The sequence below is a fragment of the Denticeps clupeoides genome, chromosome 11 (genome assembly GCF_900700375.1).
Source record: "Denticeps clupeoides chromosome 11, fDenClu1.1, whole genome shotgun sequence".
Lineage (NCBI taxonomy): Eukaryota > Metazoa > Chordata > Actinopteri > Clupeiformes > Denticipitidae > Denticeps > Denticeps clupeoides.
Window position 1 is genome coordinate 10,716,880 of NC_041717.1, and position 22,973 is coordinate 10,739,852.

General features: G+C 42.1%; 2 protein-coding genes across 4 annotated transcripts; one reads left to right on the forward strand and one right to left on the reverse strand.

Annotated features, from left to right (window-relative positions):
- The first annotated feature begins 266 nt into the window (after positions 1 to 266).
- Positions 267 to 2,184, forward strand: LOC114799653 (uncharacterized). Its single transcript, XM_028996448.1, has 4 exons — positions 267 to 635; positions 1,369 to 1,478; positions 1,711 to 1,926; positions 2,036 to 2,184. The coding sequence occupies exons 1-4, from the start codon at positions 295 to 297 to the stop codon at positions 2,182 to 2,184; spliced, it is 816 nt and encodes a 271-aa protein (XP_028852281.1). The 5' UTR covers positions 267 to 294.
- A 1,335-nt stretch (positions 2,185 to 3,519) lies between these two features.
- On the reverse strand, positions 3,520 to 21,973 carry eeig1a (estrogen-induced osteoclastogenesis regulator 1a). Of its 3 annotated transcripts, XM_028997144.1 has the most exons (13): positions 21,812 to 21,973; positions 21,526 to 21,619; positions 21,051 to 21,296; positions 10,546 to 10,666; positions 9,303 to 9,332; positions 7,625 to 7,741; positions 7,501 to 7,547; positions 7,158 to 7,291; positions 6,445 to 6,549; positions 6,037 to 6,208; positions 5,836 to 5,954; positions 5,637 to 5,706; positions 3,520 to 5,162 (listed from the first exon to the last, which is right to left on the reverse strand). In XM_028997144.1, the coding sequence occupies exons 3-13, from the start codon at positions 21,194 to 21,196 to the stop codon at positions 5,117 to 5,119; spliced, it is 1,107 nt and encodes a 368-aa protein (XP_028852977.1). In that variant the 5' UTR covers positions 21,197 to 21,296; positions 21,526 to 21,619; positions 21,812 to 21,973; the 3' UTR covers positions 3,520 to 5,116. The 3 variants fall into 3 exon arrangements, with proteins under 3 accessions (XP_028852977.1, XP_028852975.1, XP_028852976.1); XM_028997142.1 differs by having other exon boundaries at positions 21,051 to 21,619; XM_028997143.1 differs by having other exon boundaries at positions 21,051 to 21,622.
- Positions 21,974 to 22,973: the final 1,000 nt, after the last annotated feature.

Below are 22,973 nucleotides of genomic sequence, written 5' to 3' on the forward strand. Positions count from 1 at the left end.
TTTTTTTTTAAACCTTTCTTTGGCAGCACCCCCCTTGTTATTTAGAGAATGTCTGATGCATTATACATTCATGCTTCTGTATCAAATGTGCATTTAAAAGGTATTAAACTGTTTGTGAGCCTGTCGTTTGCGTAAAAGCAGGATTCGCTTTAATTAGAGACTACTTGAGAGAGAATACCTTGGACCTTTAGGAATCTTGCAGCCAGACTGAACTAAATATTTGTGCCTGCAGTCCCTGTTTAGCAAGCAGTCCCTATTCCCTCCAAGCAAGAACACAGCCTGGTTCCCCACACAATGCAGGGCCAAGTATCTCTTTTGATGTTCTCTCTTGTGTTTGGCCAAATTTTGCCTTCTTCCATTTCTCCTTCAACAGTTCCTTCAGCTCCCACCAAGAAGAGTGGCTGTATTAAAGTGAGTCACTGCAAATGCATCATGATGGACGGCTCTGGGGTCATAGATCTGGCGACGCTCGGAGACCCAGACGGCTTTTTGGAACGCTTCAAGCCCCTGCTATCTGAGGGCATGCCAGCTTCTGCCGAGGTGCTACTGTCCTTCAGCCCCTGTCTCCCCTTCTCTGAGCCAGAGGATTTCAGCGCGACAGACTGCTCCGCTGTGGCCGCCTGTCTGAATGTCAGGTAGGATGCTGCCTCTGACAATAGCTGAAGAATATATATTAATTCTAGACAGACATTGCCAGAAAACAGATTACAAATTGTCAGTGATTACTCTATAGGAAACAAAATATTACAACTGAATAACAGAACAATTGTTAAAATGTTAAATGTTTGCTCAAATTGAAATCCTTTCTTATTTACATGTAGTGTAAATTAAATTGCACTGAATGTCAAAAACCAGCTTTTGATGGTTAGAATGACTGGCAGGGCAGAAATTTTATTATTCCATGGACCTTCTACATTGTCCGAAATATAGTAGACTTGTGCTGACCAACATGACCAGTGTCCAAAATTAAATTTCCAGTAAGAGTAAAATGACTTTGTTTCTCATATACCAGCTGGGTTTGGATCATGGTCCTCAATCATTTTACAATTACCACAACCTCTGCAAATGTTTTGCTCGGATTTGCTGTAGCATAGGTCTATTTAACCAACATAAACTGTATTTTATTCCTAACATGAATGTTATTTATTGTTGACTGTCATCCACTGTCAATTCTGCAACCAAATACACAACAAGTGAGGATAATCTCACAGATGCTCAGTGTTTCACTAAGAGTACCACGGTTTAAGATCCAAGGTTCTACCTGTTCTGGGTCTCATATATATTATTTCTGCATGCATGTTTTCCTTAGCATAGCATGATCACGATTGGTCACATGAAGGGAGGTGTTGAACTATCCTGTCTTTCCAGAATTCATGAAGATAAAAGGTACATCAGCAACTATATTAACTACGGGAGACATGTTGACAATAAATTCCACTACAACAGCAGCATGAAAACACTGTCCGTGTCCTACTCAGGTAAGAGACAGTTTTCCATAAAGGGTCATTCAAAAGAGTACAAAGGTACTTTACCGAATTACACAAGTATTTATAAAAATACCAAGGTACATTACAGTGTAAAGAATTGCGTTATATATACATAATCACGTGTGATATGATCTCGATAAAGAATATATTTTTAAAAACAAGGGTTACTTCTTTGTATTTCAACGTAGATTTACTTTTGAAGGACCTCAGCTTCATGTCTCAGTTTTAGCATACAGTCGACCTCTGACCGTGGTTCACTACCAGTGCAGCACCAACCAGTCCCTCACCTACAGCCAAAACTTTGACCAAGACCCACCCCTGCAAATCTGGGTTCAGAGCCCCTGCGCGTGTCCTAATGCCTGCGCTGTTGTGGATGTGGGACCTGGAACCATCTTTCTCATCATCCTCTGCCTCAGTGCCACTGCTTACTTTATCTTAGGTATAAACTGTACACTGTCACAAGTGAAAAGTTGAATTCATTTTGCCAGGAATGAAACCTTATTAAAGTCTGATGCACGTGAAACCTGATGCGCTGTTCCTCCACACAGGTTCATGCGCCCTGAGGCCCTTCAGAACAAGCAGTGGTGTTCAGATCGCCCCCGAGGACAGCATGTGGTGCATGTTGTGTTACTTCTTCACTGAGCAACAGGGGAGCCAGCGGAAGAGATACTACTCCATAAGGGATGATACCCTCTGAAGTCATTATCTGTATTTTTTTTTAAATGTGGTTTGAATATCTGAACTGGACACACTCATAAACAAACTGTTAACAAATCCAATAATCTTGTAGAAGATTATGTTATTATTATTAATGCATGAAATTACTGGTCCAATAAGGGTGTTTTATTGGTGCGTGTATTGCATAAGCTGTACCTGTAAAAGAACAGTGCTGATCTCAGAAAGTATCAAGATATGACGCACCTTCACCATATTTATGTATAAAGCACTTTAACACAAAGAAAAAATAAAAATAAAATACAATTACCAGGAACAAAACAGACATGAACAAAAAAAAATGTTAAAAATTAAGAACAAAAGCAAAACAGAATAAAATAAAACATGCAGCAATTTGAATTAAACGTGGGGTTGAATAAAACAGAGAATATTTAAGACAACATATTAAAAGAGTTAAGAAAGGACTGCATAAGAAGCCACATAAAATACTGCATAAGAACACAGTACAAGAACCACGTCACACTGGGTTAAAAGCCAGGTTGTAAAAGTGAGTTTTTAAACGAGATTTAAACACAGTGATTGACACTGATTGGTAGGTCATTCCATAGACATGGGGCGGCTACTGCAAAGGCCCTGTCACCTTTGCAGTGGGAATTAGGTTATGGGAAAAGATATTAGGTTAGAATAGAATTTATTTCTAGCCACATTCACCACCCTCTGATAACGCTGCCAGTGTTGGACCATTTCAAGGGAAACCTAAATTTTCGCTCAGCACTCCTACACTCTCGTCTGACAGCGCGAGTGGAGGTATTTAACCATAGTTCAGATTTTGGCCTAGACTGTTCAGGTTTAAGTGGTTCTACCTGGTCCAAAGCATCTTGGCAGGCGGAGTTAAATCGGAGTAATACTTCCTCTGGGTTGCCAGACAGTGAGGGTTGGTTACAAGTAAAAGAGCAGTTGAGCAGTAGAGGAGGGTTTTAAAACCCAGCGGAGCAGAGCAGAAACACGTGGCTTTACGGGTTGCACAGCAGGATTAAATTGAAATAAAACAGGTTTATGATCGGAGAACCCCACATCTCCAATTTCCAGGTTACCACAATAATAACACACGTGTTAAAACAAGGTCCGTTCCGAGTGGGCCCATTTACAGATTGTTCTAGATTTTAAAAAAAATAAATAAATAAAATTAAAACATAAATAAAAGTCTGTATGTTGACCATTCACAAATATTATAAATTTTCACAAATTATTTTAATGTTATTATCATGGTACCCTATTCATAGAGGTGAAATATACAAGGAAAGTCTAATACATTACTTGGACAAATATATATGAAAAAAACCACACACACCCTATATTTCATTTTTAACATTTTAATATTGAAAAAATATTCCCCTACACATTGTAAAATACATAGAATTTGTTAAAATTATAGAAATTTGCATCTTTAAGTTACAACTAAAATGAATGTTAGCTTATGCATTGGAAACAAGTGTTTTGTGCATTTCCTCGTCAGAGATATCAGAAGGTTAATTTTGTTTTGGCTGAAGTGCTGCTGAAATGTATATCATTATGTAGCCTGAGGCAAAGAACCTGCTGCAGTAAAAATGAATTCAATTGAGGATTGCAATCTTTACACACGTCATATTAAATCCACAGAGACACACGCACACTCTCAGGATCAATAGAAACCTGCTGATGGTTCTAAATTCATGATTAAACGAGGGGGGTTGTGTCCATAACAGCACAGTACAAGTCACAAGTACAAAAAAATGATAATACCTGCAGGAAACCAATTACTAACTCATTGTAAAACAAGAAACATGAAGAATACACCATGAACTGACAATTACATTCAAACTGTCATACTTAGAAAAGAAATTAACAAAAAAAAATCCAGCCTGCTGGTTTGTCATATGGCATCAAAAGTGTAATTGAGTATGGAAAAGAAAAGAAAAGGTCTCAACCACATTCAGATTTACAGCAGGGGCCGAACATGCTTCTAGTTGGCATGATAATCCATCCTCACCACAAGTGCTGAATGTCACTGAACAGAGCATAGCTTTTATTTCATGTTCAAATCTTAAACATTTTGACCCTAAACTCTTCTACAAATTAAAAAAAAATTCAAAAAAAGCCACTGCCACAGATTTCCCAAAAGGTTAAGGTGGACCAGCCACCGGTCTTATTCCATGGAAAGCAGTAAAGAGGCCACTGGGTGTGAGGGTTGGGGGTAACTGTGTGGGACATATAGTGCTGTCACCCCCAGCCTCCACACAATTCAATCTAGGACAGGAACCTTAAAAATTCTGTTGCCCTATAATGTCTGCAAGGCGAAGGAGCCAGTCAATCAATTTAAAAAAAAAAAAAAAAAAAAAAAGAAGGAGTCGTATGTTCTCCCCTCATGGCAACTGAACCCGCCAGCGCTCCAGGAAAATCAGTATGGAGGCTCATAACCATGGCAACCACTTCATGCTCATCACTGCGCTTATGCACAGGTGAGATCAGTGCTGTCCCAGACGTATACAGGCAGGTCATAGGCCAGCAATGCACATGTTAGCAACCATTATTTGACCCTGAGAAAATGTCTCTTTATGCAGGATGCATCCAGTTGCAACTGTGACCTTTCACGTGCATGAGTTTAGAGGTGAAGCAAATGCTACATTATAAAAAAATGAAAAGGGCTAAGCGGTTTATGGAAAATGTGTAAACAGAAAAAAAAACATCTGACTTTACAATGCACCTCCGTTACTGTGCTTATTCAAAAACAGTGGTAATCAGCTTAGTGCACAGTGTCAAGGAGTGCTTCTTTAAAAATTGTGCTCAAAAAAATTATATCCCTGGAAAGGTGTGAATCTAATTAAGCTTGTGATATTAGTAGAGCAACTAAATAGTTTGTATTGTAGTGGTCATGACCTTCCTTTCCCCCTCATTAGCTGGGGCCTGGTCCGGGCCTAATGACTCTCAATTACCACAGGTTCATACACACCAGCAGTCACCCTGCACAGAGAATGAACACACTCAGGTTAACATATCACAGTGTGTGTGTGTGTGTGTGTGTGTGTATATATATATTTATATGTTGTGCACTCAAGTTAACCAACAAGACACACACACACATATGGATTTTATCTGTAAGCTTGTAAGGTATTTTAAAATGGAACAAATGACAGAATACATGCCAATGTACTCTGTATTCTGTACCAGCTGGAAAGCTGGCAAGACAACATTAAATCTTGCATTGATGTTAATCGATTTCTTCCTCAAATGTTAGCTGCTTTGCCTCACGTTTCTCAAGTTAAACTATTGAACTGAATAGGTCTTGAGAAGGGAACACCTAGTGGCCCAATCACAGATGTTGGACAGATGTTGTGGTATTGATGTGCTATGCATGGTTCCTTGCCAGTTTGACCAATGAACCTGGTAAACGTGCAGTTATTTTTTTTATCAGTAAATGTGTCTCCTGTGCCTAACCTGTTGTCCAGATGGACGCCACTCAGAGCTGTAGTCCCATCCCTGCTTACGAGCAACCTGAGGTTGCTGTCTGTTCAGGGTGAGAGGAAGGCAGACAAAGAAGGAAGGAGAGTGTCAGAGCGACAGACAGATTGAGCAGATACTCAAGGTTTACATTAACGCTGAGCCTCTGCTCTGCTTTTTTCTTTTACCCGCTTACCTTCATTGTTGCGGTCAGCAAAATTCTGACTCTGGACAATCTTCTCCACGATGTCGTCAGCATCAATGCGCGTGTCGTTCACCCAGGATGGGTGGCTTTCAACAGAATCCTGTTTCCTCCTGATGCACGCATACACACAGCAGAGAGCGTTCAGAATTCAGAATTCTTTTCAAAGTAATCAGATCTTGGGAAGGGGTTTACCTAGGGGGTCTGTTGGTTGGCAGAACAGGGCGTGGGGGTCTCTCTGCACTCCTCTCCCCCTCTGAGGGGATGTCTACACTCAGCCCACCGGATGCGCTGCTGCCAGTGGAGGTGTTCCTGCGGTGGGTTAGATCGGAGAGACTGGACGAGCAGGAGTGTTCTGTGCTGTAGCCTGAGGAACACACACATATTACCAACAAATACATTTTGAATGGTAAAAGTCATTGGTGATGAATGCAACAGCATATCAGTGGCCAGAAAAGCTCACTGAGATCCTCATTATTACCCACCTATTTTTCTTTCTTAATCCACTAAATACAAACAAACATTACATTAAATAAAAAAATGCAAACAAATTTGACATGGAACCCAAAATAATGCATATAAAAAACATTGATAGAAAAAGACCTGATAGCTTGCTGTGCTGGCTGGTGTAGCTGGAATTGCGGGAGTGGCCGCTGCGGAACGTCTCATCCGGGCTGGACTGGCTCAGGTCAGGGTCCTCAGTCAAGCCTGTGACACAGTCCCAACAATTATAGTCTTCTAAAGCTGACAAATATGCATTGCCTGTTACATGTAGTGTATATCCAGAGCAATTGGTATAGTGTATTTCTCAACATTCTCAACATGTAGGTGGTAGTAGCCTAGTGGGTAAGACACTCGCCTGTGAACCAGAAGACCCGGGTTCAAATCCCACTTACTACCATTGTGTCCCTGAGCAAGACACTTAACCTTAAGTTGCTCCAGGGGGACTGTCCCTGTAAATACTGATTGTAAGTCGCTCTGGATAAGGGCGTCTGATAAATACTGTAAATGTAAAACATTTTTAGCAGACTCCCTTATTCAGAATTACAATTTTTTTCTCTTGCTCAGGTGGGTTTGATCAAGTGACTTTATATTTACAGAGTGACTTACAATCAATATTACAGGGACAGTCCCCCTGGAGCAGCTCAGGGTTAAGTGTCTTGCTCAGGGACAAAAAGTGGGGGTTGAGCCCAGGTCTTCTAATTCATAAGCAAGCGTGTTAAGCATAGGCTACTACCACCCATTGTGTGTGGTCCTCTGGATCATAGGCAAGGCCACTTCCACCCAGAAAAAAAAAAGTTGACTGCTGCAGATACCTGCAGTGAGCACAGAAGGCCTTGGCTTGATGAGATGAGGTTGAGATCCTTCTCCCATGCCTTCCCCTTTACAGTCCAGCTGCAGGGATGGGTCTTGGCCAGGCACTGAGATGGACTTGGCTGTGCTTGATGGCCTGAGGCAATAATATATTTAATGTAATATTTAAATGTAATTTTTCAGTATAGTTCAGTATAGTTGCATATACACCACCACATGGGATATTTTAACCATTTATAATGATTTGCAGTAGGAAGCAGCCATATAATTTCAAAGAAAGTTTTGCAATTCCGACCACTAGAGGGAGCGAAGACTAACTAAAAGCGTAAATAATATGGCACATACGTTTTAAAACATGGATCTCCAGACCGGAGGGTCATTCCTATGGTCACCTGTTGAATGCAAGGCAACATTAAGGCAATATTCAGTAAGATTGTTTAAATGCAACACACATCAATACTATTCTCACTTTTAGAATGGAGTTATCTTGTCGGGTGTTCTTGGTGTCGTAGCCCTCCAGGAGAAAGCAGCGCGATATGAAGCCTGAACCAGCAAACTCCGCCAGGTTAAGATCAGCAAAGCCCAGCTAGAAACAAACAAATAAGGAAAAACCTGCAGTTAACAAATAAACATAGAAAATGTCACAGACTAAAAATTACAAAACTGATTGGCTGAGTCAAATACTACAGGAAAATACTTAAACACTGTGGCCTGCCTTTCACTTCAACATGAGATTATGTTCTGTGCTTTTTGGTGACTATAGGTTCAAGATAAATGCTGTAAATGTAATTAAATTGCTATTAGAAAAGCAAAAATGTAATAACTACAACCATAAGCATGGTTAACCACGATAATAATATACTATGTGTGGCTAGTTTGTGAAATAATTACACTACAAGTCAAAAGCTGACACCTAATAATTTTATGGGTTTCTCATTTTAAAATCCTCAAAAGCCTCAACATCTTGGATTCTGTCAACTACTGGCTTCAACAACAGGGACTATTGGGACGAGTAGGTGTGTCTGGACATTTTAGACCAGTGGCAGAATCACATAGAAAGTGGTTTATTGCAGGTGTAATGATCCTGAAATTCAGGCGCAACTGGGGATGAGGAGACATTTAATGGGTGACAATTGGGGGCACCAACAGTGTTAAACTAATTAGAATTGTAGGGAAGTCAATGACTCAAAAGGAACACACTCTTCCTCTTGGATACCACTCTGGAAAGTCTATTTTTTTTTTACATCCTCTTTGTCTTGCCAGTGCAACCCCTGCTTCCTGCTTTCCTGTATGCAGTGAAAGCAAACAGAGCTCTTGTGAAATATGCATAGTGCAACACCGGACTTCCCTGCCCATTTTCAGTCGGCTTCCTTTCTAATCAGCCGCTTTATTTACAGTAGGAGTAAGAGAAGAGTTGGAACTGACGTAAGAGTGTGATGGGGCAGTTACTAATCAGGTCCGGTTCATTTCCTTCAGATTTTCTTGCTAATTCGTTTACTTAAGGAAGTCGCCTCCTCTGGTGTTGTAGTATATTTAGCTTAAGGAACTCCGAACTTAGATTGTTGGAAAAACAAAAGGAAGAGTTTTTTTTGGCAGCACATGGATGTTCCCAGTAAAAGCATATGGTCTACATAGTGTAACTGTCACCATGATGTTATCAGACACTGCCACACTTTTGAACTGTTCACAAAAGCACCAACCTCTACTGCAGTTATGTGACAGTTTTCTATGAAATATTAATTGTGTTTGAAAGAGAACATTTGTTTAATCCTGTCTAGTAGGTTTAAGATATGATTATGAGGTGAATATAAAGAATTTCACAAGTCTAATGCTGGAAGGAGTTTGGGTGCCGTTTCGTATACAACATACATCCCAAAACCAGGATTCTACACTTCTAGTTAAAGGCATAGTTAGACATTATAATACTTAATTCATTACATTCTGTTTTCAATTGTGTGTCTTCTTCTGCATTTGCTAATTCCAATAGCCGTATTTTTTCATTTACCACATTTATCAGCATTGTGAAATTTATTATTGGTATTCAACTGTAGGTCCGACGTGGGGCTGACATCAGGTGATGCTCTTGTGTTTGTATCACTTCATGTTATGCCAGGCTATGGGTGTGTGCTGCAAAAATTCCCACTTACCTTTGAATACGCTTTTCCTCCCTTGAGTTCCTGTGATGAAAACAGGAAAAGAACAAATGAAACAGGAGCATGCAGAAACGAGGAGAGGTGGTGCGCAGGGTCAATAGGCACACTTGCTTGGCAGAGGGCACATGAGCAGTTTCAGGGTGTATGCAATAATAACAAGGAAGCGTGACAGCAAAAAAAAAAAAAAAAAAAAAAAAAAAAAAAAAAGCATCAATAAAGCTATGGAGATAACAGGAGATGGCTGTCACCCCCTGACCCATCAGCACCAACAGTGGCATGTTTATCCAGCTTGAACACTACAGCTTCTAAGATAATTTTAGTCTTTAGAGAGAAAGTGAGGTAGGACATTAGACATTACTTTTCAAAACAGATGGGAAAGGACAAAAAAAAAAAAAAAAAAAAAAGTTTTACGTTCACCATTTAGACCCTTTAGTCATGAGCGGCCAGCATGTCAGCTAATAGTCAACTCATTAAATCAGATGAATTGGGCCGATCATTGGCATTTTGAGGTACAATGTTTTCTATCTGCACAATTCTAGACAATTCAAGACAACTGCATTAAACGTTGATGTTCAACAGCAGTTCATTAATTAGTTTGAATCAAATTGCTATACTGCAACAAGGAAAATACACTAAAGCCCCAAGGCATCACATGCTGGCCAATTAAAAGCACAGGTTGACCCATCTTAACCCGGTCAGGAATGACACGCAGGGAAATGATGGAAATGATAAATAAAACACTGACAAGACATGACAAACGCATGGTAGTGCAAGTGTCACAAACAATTCTGCAAACTTTAGTTTGTCCCAATTTACCACCCTCAACAACGGTAATACATTCCAAACCTATTCGTTTACGATATTGTTGTGAAAAATGTGTCACTGTCAATATCAGGCCATTGAACAAAGTAAGACACAGAAAATCCAATGTGACCGGTATATCACAAGAAAAGGGTGGTAGAAGCCTAGTGGGTAAGACACTCGCCTGTGAACCAGAAGACCCAGGTTCAAATTCCGCTTACTACCATTGTGTCCCTGAGCAAGACACTTAACCTTAAGTTGCTCCAGGGGGGACTGTCCCTGTAAATACTGATTGTAAGTTGCTCTGGATAAGGGCGTCTGATAAATGCTGTAAATGTAAAAAAAATGGTAGATCACCCATAATACCCCCATAAAGCTTGGTATGTGTAAAATATACAAATACCACAGACTGCGATGGAGCCACAGACAAGCTTACCTTTCGAACAGACACCCTACAGATACACGGGTCCAGAATCCCTGTGCTGGGGTTGGCACTCATCTTGCAGACAAAGGAGAACCTTTTCTTCCAGCGAACACAGTTCTGCTGCACCTCCTCTCTATATCACATGGAAACAGGGTGGCGGGTTCAGTCAGAGGATAAAACACATGGACATGCTGCACATCTTCATCAAAGAGGAACCGGCAAGGACATAAAGCTGTCAAAACCCATATTAATTTTGGTTTACTCAAGAATTGGAAATCACAACTGAAATCGTAAAACAGGCAGGAAGATTTGCAGCAGAGCATAACAAATGTCACATGTAGGAAGAGTTATCGTTTCGGCACTTTTGATAGCCCTCCTGGTTATCACGGTTTCTATCAGAACTCCCCAAAACATCTGCCACTTTGAGTCACCGCATTCAAAACTCCTACACGGATTACTTCACCACTCACAATAACATCATTGAAGCGACCATGAGGCCAAGTTAAAATTAAGACAATACAGAGAAGCGAAAAAAAAAAAAAAAAAAAAAATTCAAATAGACTGTGTTGTAAATTACTATGCCATCTGAAATTAAGTTCACCAAGTCTGTTGCCTTAAGTTTCATTGGGTTCAACTACATCATTTCTAACTTAAGGACTTTCTCATTCGTTTTCTTACTTTCTATTCAAATCCAAACATTCTATTCAAATCCACGCTTATTTCCTAGGCACAGAAGGCCACTGATATTTGTTAACAATAAATTAACAATAAGATTAACATAGTAAAACTCAATCCTCAGTCTTTGCAATTACTAATAAAACATTCCATTAAATTAGAATAAAATATCCATGATTATGCAGGCACAATTGTAGCCCTTTAAATGTTTCTAAAACTAGATTAGAAATTGTGCCTGACTACATGGGTGTGTGCAGGACAAATCATGAATTGTCCAGATTTTATGATAGAAAAGGGGGGGGGGGGGGGGGGGGGGGGGGGGGGTTGCTGAATATGCATGAGGGTGTCACCATCTGCTATGCAAATAAACATCTACAGTCGTGCCCAAAAGGTTTGAGAATGACACAAATACTGGTTTTCACCAAGTTTGCTGCTTTGTGTTTTATATTTATATATATATTACACATGTGGACAAAATTGTTGGTACCCTTCAGTCAATGAAAGAAAAACTCAAAATGGTCCCAAAAATAACTTGAATCTGACAAAAGTAATAATAAATAAAAATTCTATGAAATTTAACTAATAAAAGTCAGACATTGCTTTTCAACTATGCTTCAACAGAATTATTTTAAAAAATAAACTCATGCAACAGGCCTGGACAAAAACGATGGTACCCCTAGAAAAGACTGAAAATAATGTGACCAAAGGGACATGTTAATCCAAGGTGTGTCCACTAATTAGCATCACAGGTGTCTACAATCTTGTTATCAGTCAGTGGACCTATATATAGGCCTCCAGGTAGTCACTGTGTTGTTTGGTGACATGGTGTGTACCACACTCAACATGGACCAGAGGAAGCGAAGGAAAGAGTTGTCTCAGGAGATTAGAAAGAAAATTATAGACAAGCATGTCAAAGGTAAAGGCTATAATACCATCTCGAAGCAGCTTGATGTTCCTGTGACTACAGTTGCACATATTATTCAGAAATTTAAGATCCATGGGACTGTAGCCAACCTCCCTGGACGTGGCCGCAGGAGGAAAATTGATGACAAAATCAAAGAGACGGATAATACGAATGGTAACAAAAGAGTCCACAAAAACTTCTAAAGAGATCCAAGGTGAACTTCAAGCTCAAGGAACATCAGTGTCAGATCGCACCATAGGTCGTTGTTTGAGCCAAAGTGGACATCATGGGAGACGGCCAAGGAGGACACCCTTGTTGAAAACAAATCATAAAAAAGCCAGACTGGAATTTGCCAAACTAACCACAAAGATTCTGGGAGAATGTCCTATGGACAGATGAGACGAAAAAATGAACTTTTTGCCAAGACACATCAGCTCTATGTTCACAGACGGAAAAATGAAGCATATCAAGAAAAGAACACCGTCCCTTCTGTGAAACATGGAGGAGGCTCTGTTATGTTCTGGGGCTGCTTTGCTGCATCTGGCACAGGGTGTCTTGAATCTGTGCAGGGTACAATGAAATCTCAAGACTATAAAGGGATTCTAGAGAGAAATGTGCTGGACAGTGTCGGAAAGCTTGGTCTCAGTTGCAGGTCAACAGGACAATGACCCAAATCACACAGCTAAAAACACCCAAGAATGGCTAAGAGGAAAACATTGGACTATTCTAAAGTGGCCTTCTATGAGCCCTGACCTCAATCCTATTGAGCATCTTTGGAAAGAGCTGAAACATGCCGTCTGGAAAAGGCACCCTTCAAACCTGAGACAACTGGAGCAGTTTGCTCATGAGGAGTGGGCCAGTGTGGGGCAGTGGTGGCCTAGCAGTTAAGGAAGCGGCCCTGTAATCAGAAGGTTGCTGGTTCGATTCCCGATCCACCAAGGTGCCACTGAGCAAAGCACCGTCCCCACACACTGCTCCTCACTCAGGGTGACGGGTTAAATGCAGAGGACAAATTTCAGTGTGCATCGTGTGCTGTGCTTCTGTGTATCACATGTGACAATCACTTCACTTTTAAATACCTGCTGAGAAGTGCAGAAGTCTCATTGACCATTACAGGAATCGTTTGATTGTAGTGATTGCCTCAAAAGGTTGTGCAACAAAATATTAAGTTAGGGGTTCAATCATTTTTGTCCAGGCCTGTTTCATGAGTTTATTTTTTTAAATAATTCTGTTGAAGCATGGTTGAAAATCAATGTCTGACTTTCATTGGTTAAATTTCATAGAATTTTTATTTATTATTACTTTTGTCAGATTCAAGTTATTTCTGTGACCATTGTGAGTTTTTCTTTCATTGACTGAAGGGTACCAACAATTTTGTCCACGTGTGTGTGTGTGTGTGTGTGTGTGTGTGTGTATATATATATATATATATATATATATATATTGGTCAGTTGATTCTGTGGTGTATTGAAGTATTTGCAAGAACTTTACACATTTCAAAGACTATTACATCAAGTTTGCAAGGAGTCAATATCTGCAGTGTTTGGGCCTTTTTTTTTCCTTCAAGAACTCTGCAATTCACTGTCAATGCTGTCAATCAGCTTCTGGGCCAAATCTTGAATCCTCCTCCATAATCAGTGCTTGGAGTTTGTGGGTTTTGTTTATCTTCCCGCCTCTTGAGGATTGTTCTCAATTGGATTAAGGTCCAAGGAGTTTCCTGGCCAGGGACCCCAAATTTCTATGTTTTGTTCCCCGAGCCACTTAGTTCTCACTTTGGCCTTATGGCGCGGTGCTCCATCATGCTGGAAAAGGCATCGTTCTGCACCAAACTGTTCTTGAATGGTTGGGAGAAGTTGCTGTCGGAGGATGTTTTGGTACCATTATTCATGGCTGTGTTCTTGGGCAAAATTGTGAGTGAGCCCACTCCATTGGATAAGAAGCAGCCCCACACATGAATGCTCTCAGGATGCTTTACTGTTGGCACGAGACAGGACTGATAGGTAGCGCTCACCTTTTCTTCTACAGACAATCAATTTTCCAGATGCACCAAACAATTGATAAGGGGCTTCATCAGAGAAAATGACTTTACCCCAGTCCTCAGCAGCTCCAGTCTCTGTACTTTTTGCAGAATGTCAGTCTTTTTGTGTTTTTCTTGGAGGGAAAAGGCTTCTTTGCTGCCCTTCTTGACACCTTGTGTGCAGAGGCACTCACACCTGCCTGCTGCCATTACTGAGTGAGCTCTGCACTGGTGGCTCCCCCATGCACGTTTCCTTGCAGGTAACCATGGTTAACAGAGGAGGACCAATGATTTCAAGCATCACCCTCGTTTTAAAAGCATCCAGTCTGCTATTCTAACTCAACCAGCAAGACATGATCTCCAGTCCTGTGTTCAACATCCTCTCCTGAAAACAGGTTAGCATCACTGAAATTATCTAAACACTCTTCATAACATTCTAGAGTATATGCTAAATGGAATAATAAAACTTTGTGAAATCCTGTTTGTGTCACTCATAACTTGGCCATGACTGGACAACAGCACAAAAAACATCTTGCATTAGAACAGTGTTTGACTCTGCTAGAACATACAAACTGGGAAATACTGCATGAATCAGGAAAAGGCCATTAGTCTTTGAGGCGAATTTAGTCCTCCAGGGGAAGGACCCTAAGGGACAATTAGCGGGGTTTTATAATAGATACTTTTATTTTGAAACAAGAGAAGTCCAGACAAGGCGGAGTAAAGTGTGTGCTTTACAATCCAAAATGCTTTTCTAATAGTATACCTCTGAAACCAAATTAAGATTTTTATAGTACTTCCCAGTTGAAATGACAGGATGGCCCAATGCCAGGAAGGGCATCTGTTCTTGATCCTCTGCCATGCCAGACCAGTGGCACCACAATAACAGAGCAGCTGCAGGTTAGTAGGGGTGCAACGACACACAAAGAGCAATCATACTCCAAATTAATGATAATCAAATACACAGACGCCCCCAGACTGCTTCTTGACTACTTCCCCTAGACTACACGACAAATACGCTAGAAAATTTCATTTATTCGGGCCATATTTGCAGATGGGATTCTAACATTTTTTCTTCTAAACAGAGATTAAATCATAAAATCAACTTAAAAATGTGAAAATTAATAGTTAAAAATTAAAGGGTGTGATTGGTGTGGAAAGTAGCTGATTTCTGCTATTTCTTTTGAGAAAGTGACAGGCCAACCTTGCTAAGAGCCAGAGAAACCAACAGGATATTTTAAAAGCAGGTTATTTGGTCTAATATTAGCTTATCTGTGCTTTATTTCAGATCTAATTTGTCTACAGTTTGGAGAAGGAGCCTCCCGCCCCGAACGAACATCAACTACACGCCCCAACAAAAGGCAGACTGCTGTCTGGCTGGTATGTGGAACTAAATCCAGACAGGAGTATCATGTCACACTTTCCTGAGGCTTATCGGACCCGCTAAAAGGCTAATCGCAGTGCCTCAGTTCTCCAGCTCGCACCCCCAACCTCTTAATTCGTCCAACACATTCCACAACCCGCCTGCCTTTGTTGGGTCACTGAGGTAACCACAAGCGCGTTGTGTCCATGGCAACACTCAACAAAAACAAGAGCCAGCAAAGCAGAGATAACGGAACATAGAAGGTCGTTCTACAAAGTATAAGGAATGCTCAAATTATCAACTAAAACAAAGAGAACACATTGGAATTTTTTCAGAAATAAATGAAAAATGTTTTTATTGGGTAGTAGCATGGTGGGTGACACACTACAGAAGACCACAAAGTCACAAGTTCAATCCCCACTTACTACCATTGTGTCCCTGAGCAAGACACGTAACCCTGAGTGTCTCGAGGGGGACTGTCCCTGTGACTACTGATTGTAAGGAGCTCTGGATAAGGGCGTCTGATAAATGCAAGCAGTCAAAATTAGATCACAGTCCATTTTGGCCAAAATATTTGAACTTGTTTCCAAGCATTAACCTGAACCACATCCAAAACAGTTTCAAAATAGTCAAAAACATGTTGAACCCCTGGTGGTGCAGCCTAGTCTCTGAGTAGTCAAACTAACACACAAAGACAAATAATATATTAGTTGGAACAAATAGATTCACCAAATAAATTCTCACTGTGAGTTCTTTTCACCTTTAAACTAAGGTCTTGTCCCATTTATCCTTCCATGGTGTCAAAATGGCAAGCTGGCAGTGGAGGGACAATGTGCAACGGGGGGCATCGACATCTTTTTGAAGGTTTTGGTTTAACCTTTTGTGTCTATCTTTGTATGTGGCATGGATGTGCCTGCATGGTCTCACAGAGAAACAAATGGATAAATTGATTTATTATGAGGATGACTGAACAAGGCTACTTCATGTTCTCCAATGGCAAGGAAACCCTGCCAGAACACTTGAGACGTCAGGTTGAACCACCCCCGATCACGGAGGCTCAGGGACAGCATGTCCAATCGAGTTACACAAAGCACGAGGCTCTCAGGACTCCCCACCACGTCCACCGCGGTTTCGGATGACGCAGCCAGTTAACTATGTGCCCTGGCAGCATCCTTATCTCCAGCTTTGTCCAGAGTGGTGCTGCTAATGTCCTCTCCCCAAACCCAGCGGTGGGCCTCTGCCAGACCAAGCCACCCGTAATACAAACCTCACCAAAAACAGCAGGCTCCAAACGCAGCCCATGTGGTTACCCTACAGCACCGTCACATACCATCACCCTGGAAAACATCAATTGAGGCTGACTGTTCAAAATGATGATCGGAGATCAAAGTGATTGAAGCGCTGACAGATCAGTTTAGCAGTAACAATATTCCTACCATTAACCATACTGATGAAATGCCTAAATGAATAGCAACATGGGCTGTCTGATCACCCCTCCCATGGTCCATTGTGCCCTTCAATAAGCTCATATTCCTCCTGCAGCTATAACTTAGCATGACAATGCGTAGTGAGACAGATGGTCTTCATACTCACTATTCAACAGTTTACTTCTCCAGCCCACGTCTGTGCTTAATGTAGACCAGGAACATTTAATGTTCTCCAAAAGATTAGGTTGCAACCTCATATGAATCATGAATCCCCTGCTCTAGGGTTCTTCTGGCCCTCCAGCCATCCTCTACCTGTGAATCCGGTGAAAAGCTTCAATAACCAATCCAATCAAAACCATTAAGTGCCTGGGAGAGTTGAAAACAGAATGCTGCAGGCCACCCAACTTTGAAGTAGTATCAAAAACAGGAATCAGCAGATAGTTCCCTGAATCGTCATCGGGATGAACCCGGTTCCCTTCCAACAGGAAAAGCGACGAGCAAGTGGGAGGCCAGCTGCGTACAGACATCAGGGCACAATACCACGTCTGGCCCCCGAGTCCCGCGGCGGCACGGGGCCAAATCTGATTTCAAACAGGAAGCATATTTAATCAGCCTCTGCCGCTCAACATCAAAAGCGCACACCAGACAGTCCATTAGGGCTCTCGTGTTCTAGGAATTAAACAAACACATATGGGCACTAAAGTAAAAACGTATGTGGAGAGGTCAGAGAATTTTTACAGAGACAACCCCAAACTGCATTGTTGGTGCTGATTGGTGTTGTGTTCTCAAAAGTAGTTATGAACGTGACGGGAGATGGGATGAGGTGATTCCTGGAAACAAATAATCTTAAAAGTCTCATATTTGTGTCCTCCTCCTTCCACCATGAAGCCGGAAATTGGAACAAGGCTTGCAATAATGGTTTATTGATTAGATGAAATGTGGAAGCGCATCCGGCATTAAAATTCTGCCACGCCAATCATGCGGACAACCCGATTGGCTGGTATTAGGACCCCCTAATTTTCAACAATGTATGTGATTTTTGGATCCAAGTTATGAATATAAACGGGGGTTTTTTGCGTAAACTGTCGTACACCTCAGGGTTGTGTTGTCCTAAAAGTGCGGCGCCAGAAAACACAGAGCTCGCTGCAACCTGGAGAAGATGGATCTGAGAGAAGAACAGGGCCACAGGCAAGTATCCCCCTTCCCAACTATCACTACATTATTAAAAGTTTGTCTTTTAAAAAAAAAAAAAAAAAAAAAAAAAACTGGTTCGAATTAGTTGCAGAGGAGGCGTGATTGAGAAAATCTGCAGAATTGACGACGCAGCCGGCTATGCGTGCTCCTTCCTGTGCCAAATCAATGCAGGATAAAGGCTCCCACACACGGCAACAAAAGGACCTTTGGTTATAGCCTCTTCCGACCGCTCTAAACGGGCTTGTTCTTACTCAACGGAGCGCATTCCACATGCACAGTTACATAACTAACAAAATCACCCCCAAACACGGGGGGGGGTGTGACCCCAGCCCTCCCCAGATAGCCTTCACAATTTCTGCAGGCCCCTTGTTCTCTCTGTGATCTAGACGTGCAGATACTAGCACCAAACGCGGAGAGGACGCCGGCCAGAGAGTTATGTAACGTAAGCTCCACAAAGAAACAAAAAGTCATGTTACCCAAGGGTGAAGAATGGCCCTGGGTGAGATTACGGGAAAGGGCCATGATAATCCCTCTGACGTGAGCAAACAACTCGCCCTGAAAGATGACGGTCCAAATTATCAGAAAAAGATGACCCGATTAGGATTGTAGACTGTCTGTTATGACATACTTGTTCGATTCATGCCTTTAGAAAGATTAGCAGCAGATGGAAGGAGACGGCAGAGAGTCGTAGATCTTTCTACACGCGACAACAGTAAACCACTGGCGTTTCCTTCTGCTGTAGTCGTCCCTTCATGAGAAAGAAAGACCAACCAACCTCATCAAGAAACGGCTCCATAAATCTGCAAATTAGATGCTGATTTTGAGAAGCCATAACAGCGTCATGCCCCTCAAACGGGTCACATGATGGGAAAGGGAAGAGGACATGAAAATGTTCCTTTAAAAAAAGGTTTACTCACTGCTTACGGCCCATCAAACCCACGTTCGCATTCTCTTCATTCCCTACGGGCTGGATCATTTTCACAGTTACGCCGAGTCCAAGACCATGCGCGAGTGTGTGAGATGTTCGAGAAGGTCGTACATACAAGCACTACATCTACTTCTAGCCAAGGTCAAGCAACACCAAGAACTACGTTTGGTATGTTGACCTAAACCAACCGGCAAATCGCACCTCTCCTGCAAAACCACGAGGAAAACGTCCAAAATATTTCATTTTGTTTAAAGCTGTCGAAAATGCAGTGTAGACATCGGTGTAAACTGTACTTGCTGATCTATAATGGCGAGCGTACTGTGAGTTACTGTAATAAGGGGTTTGTGGCTGACATGTTAATTAGAGGTTGCAGATATAGCCGTGCACAGCGACGACTCATTACAACTCATTAAATATTTTTTTTAAACGTCCTAGCATGCCCGTGTGGTCTATAATCCTCTTTTGGTGCTAAAATGGTCACAGGGTTTGGTTGTACTAAAAAAAAAAAATGTAAAAATTGTACAGCTTGTTTTTTGGCCCTGAACTAACAGGGTCGGGCAGATTAAACTTCAGTGTGGCTTTTCTGTCCTTAAAATTCGTAATAAAATACATAGTGGATTTATGAAACCATTTTAACAAGCAGGGTGTGCAGGATGTAAAATCCATTCTTAGACGCATCTCAGCGTGGTGGAGGACCGTTCTGAGTTTATTCACAATCATCAGCCATGGCTGAGCGAGGAATCTGGCTGGTGTTACAGGCAGATGTTTAGTCTCGTGTTAATAACTGATTCATTATTGCAGCCAAGACAATTTTAATCAAAATCACATAGTGAGGTTTATTACATACTTAAATTACTCCAAATCGTATGGGCTGCGTGGCTAATAACTTCTAGTGTCTTCCAGGCAGTCTTTCTCTTCACTTCGGACCCCAGAAAAGTCCCACAATCGACAGTTCTTCCATTTCTGTCCAGCACCCGGCTTCCTGGGTCTTTTATTAGTTTTAAAAAAGGTACCAGAACACATGACCTTACATGTAATGTATATCTTTAGGAATCTCTATCTTTCCCATCTTCCGGTTTAAACAGTCTTAATTTTATGCTTAAGATCTTACAGCTTGCAACTAAGGAACCCACAAATCTCCTCCTTGAAAATGTGTGGTTGAATCCAGCCCTTCCCCCAACCCTTTCTCTCCTTTCCATCTCAGCTCAAAGCAGAGTGAAGACAACACAAAAGCTGTTTATGCGATTCAGGAGGTGTGTGTGGCAATGAGGGGTAAAAGGAGCGAGAGCGGGAGTGTGTGTGTGTGTGTGTGACTTGAATGGGAAAGCCAAGTGGAGGACGAATGATAAGAGCGCAGAAACCAAACTCGGAGAGGAAAACGGTGAAAACGTCCATTTGCTTCTGTAACCTGTTCAGCATACAGGCTAAAGCAATGGTGATCATGCACACAAGCGCAGGAGATTTGTCAGGGTCACCAGCCGCGCAGCCAGAGAGCGGCATCGGTACGGATGGTCCCGTCCTACAGGTCATTCAGCGAGGTCTGTCACGTCCTTCGTTCTAAAAAGGACGTGCTGATCGTGATCCAGGACAGGGAAGGAAGGCCAGGATGGTGCACCTCCCCTCAAAGTCCTGACACGTCTCCATGAACAAAAAAAACTGATAGAACGTTTTTCCTTTTCATGTTGCTGCTTCTATTAATGGGTGATTGTAAAAGGTGACAGTGACAGTGTCTCAGTAGGGTTAGATATCGTAGACCAGAACTGTAGATACACACACATACACAGAGAGAAAGTCTGTTGCTACGCCACCTCGTGCTTTTTGGCAACCGGGACCTACTGACCCGTGCAGGAGGATGGATCCAGCACAGCAGGGTCTCAAGCAGATGATGCCCAACCGGCGCTGGAGTCACATTCCGTTCGTGCAAGCGCTGCATTAAGCGTTAAAGAGATGGGGCTGAGCGGAAGCGGGCACCCCGTACAGAAAACAGCGCAAGTCGACATGGTCGTAGTCACCTGGAGGACGATGTGGCGAAGTCTCCGCCATCCAGGAGCCGGATCTTGCAGAACAGGAGCCCATTGACAAAAGGCACAGCTGTCAGCTCCTCCAGTGCAAAATGTGTGTGGAACTTGAATTTCTTCTTTTTGACTAAGAACGCCATGTGTCCCGACCGTCAGCCTCTTTCGCCGATCCACGAGAGAAAGAAAGAAAGAAAGAAAGAAATCCCCACGACCACTCGGGACGGTTTAACATGCAACAACCTGCAAGAAGCATTTTCATCATTTCAATCAGTCCGGCAAAAACAGAAAAATGAATGAAACATTAAGAAATAAACGAATTTAAGAGACATAAATATGTTCTGAATGGGAAAATAACAGTTAATGGGGGGAGAAAGATGGGAAATCTCGGCTAGTGTTCGAAGAGAAAACGAAAAGTAGTTTGATGAGAGATTGACGACGGAAGGGAACGGCCGGCCGCGGACATACTTACACGCACCGCCGGGGTCATTTCGCCCGTGCGGAGCCGCGCAGACAAACGCCGCCGCCGCGAATTTCTACTGCCGTCCGGGTCATTTCGAGTCCTTCTTCTCCGCCACACACACACACACACACACACCACAAAAACGCAAAAGCGATTAATTAAAACTAAAAAAATTAACTCTTGAACAAAGGATTGTGCCTGACGAACACTGTCCACAGTGATGTTCCGACCAAAAGAAATAAATGAATAAATAAAAAAATCAAACACTGTGATGGTTACGTTAAATAAATCTTACTGGGGTTTTCACCGCATCATGAAGCAGCCAGCGGTTTTTAAAACATATATAAATCTGACCGCTGCGTAGCCTGCGTGGCGTCGTGGGGACGCGAAACGGCCATTCCGGCGAACGCCGCCTGCCTGCCCGCCCGTCGCCCCGCTGCTCTGGAGCCGGGAGAGATGAAACTCGGCGGCCTTCCCTAAGCTCCGCCCACACGCCGCGTCACCGCGGCCGCGTCACCGTACGGAGGGCCGCGCGTGCCACAATCCGCGTGCAATTTAACGCGGCGAACACGTGAGAGAGGTGCGTGGTTATCTAACAAGTATCGTTCATCTGATTGTTCGTCAGCTCTTGTCCAATGTAAGCCCGGACAGTCAGACGTTGTAACGAGTCTCCGTTGCAACGCTGCTATTTTGTTTCAGCGAGCGCCATCTAGCGGCTCTTAGACGTACAAATCCTGGTTAAAAAACGGTGTCCAAGAGGATTAAAATAGTTATTTATATGAATAGCAACATATTTGTTGCAATGTTTATTAATTCGTAGCAAACCAATAAGCAAAAGCAGCATGAAGGCATCACTTCTGTGAGGTGGGAGTTTTTTTTTTTTGTACCTCAGATTAAGACAAGGCAGATTTAAGGACAGAAATTAGTGTTTTTATGGAGACGTCATCAAAAGTCATGCCATATATTTATTATTTGGCTCATTTCTTGATTTATGACAATTATTCACATTTCTGTTTTTTCAGGAAGAAGAAAAAAGCAGCCATTAAAAGAGAGCCATTAAAAGCAGCCATTAAAAGAGAGATAATACAGTTTAACAAATTTTATCTTTGGCCAGATCAATCCTGAGAATTACATTTGTAATATAATACAGATACATCTTTACGTTCTGCTGCCTGTACCTGGACCTGAGATTGCTGGAATCGATGGATCATCTTGAGCAAGTCGTTCTGGGCAACGTGCAGTTTGGTGACTTCGCTGTTCCTGAAACGGTTTGGCTGAGTTAAGGGCGACACAGTTCTTCAGCTCCTGAGGTTTGACTGAGCCTTAGGCCTAGGCTGTCAGAACCTGCGTAATTAATCAGAGTAGACATCCGTCTCTGGAGTTAAGAATTCCACCATGCCTTCTTCAATTCCACCATGCCTTCTTGTGTTTGTGCTACACAGACATATTCTCTGAAG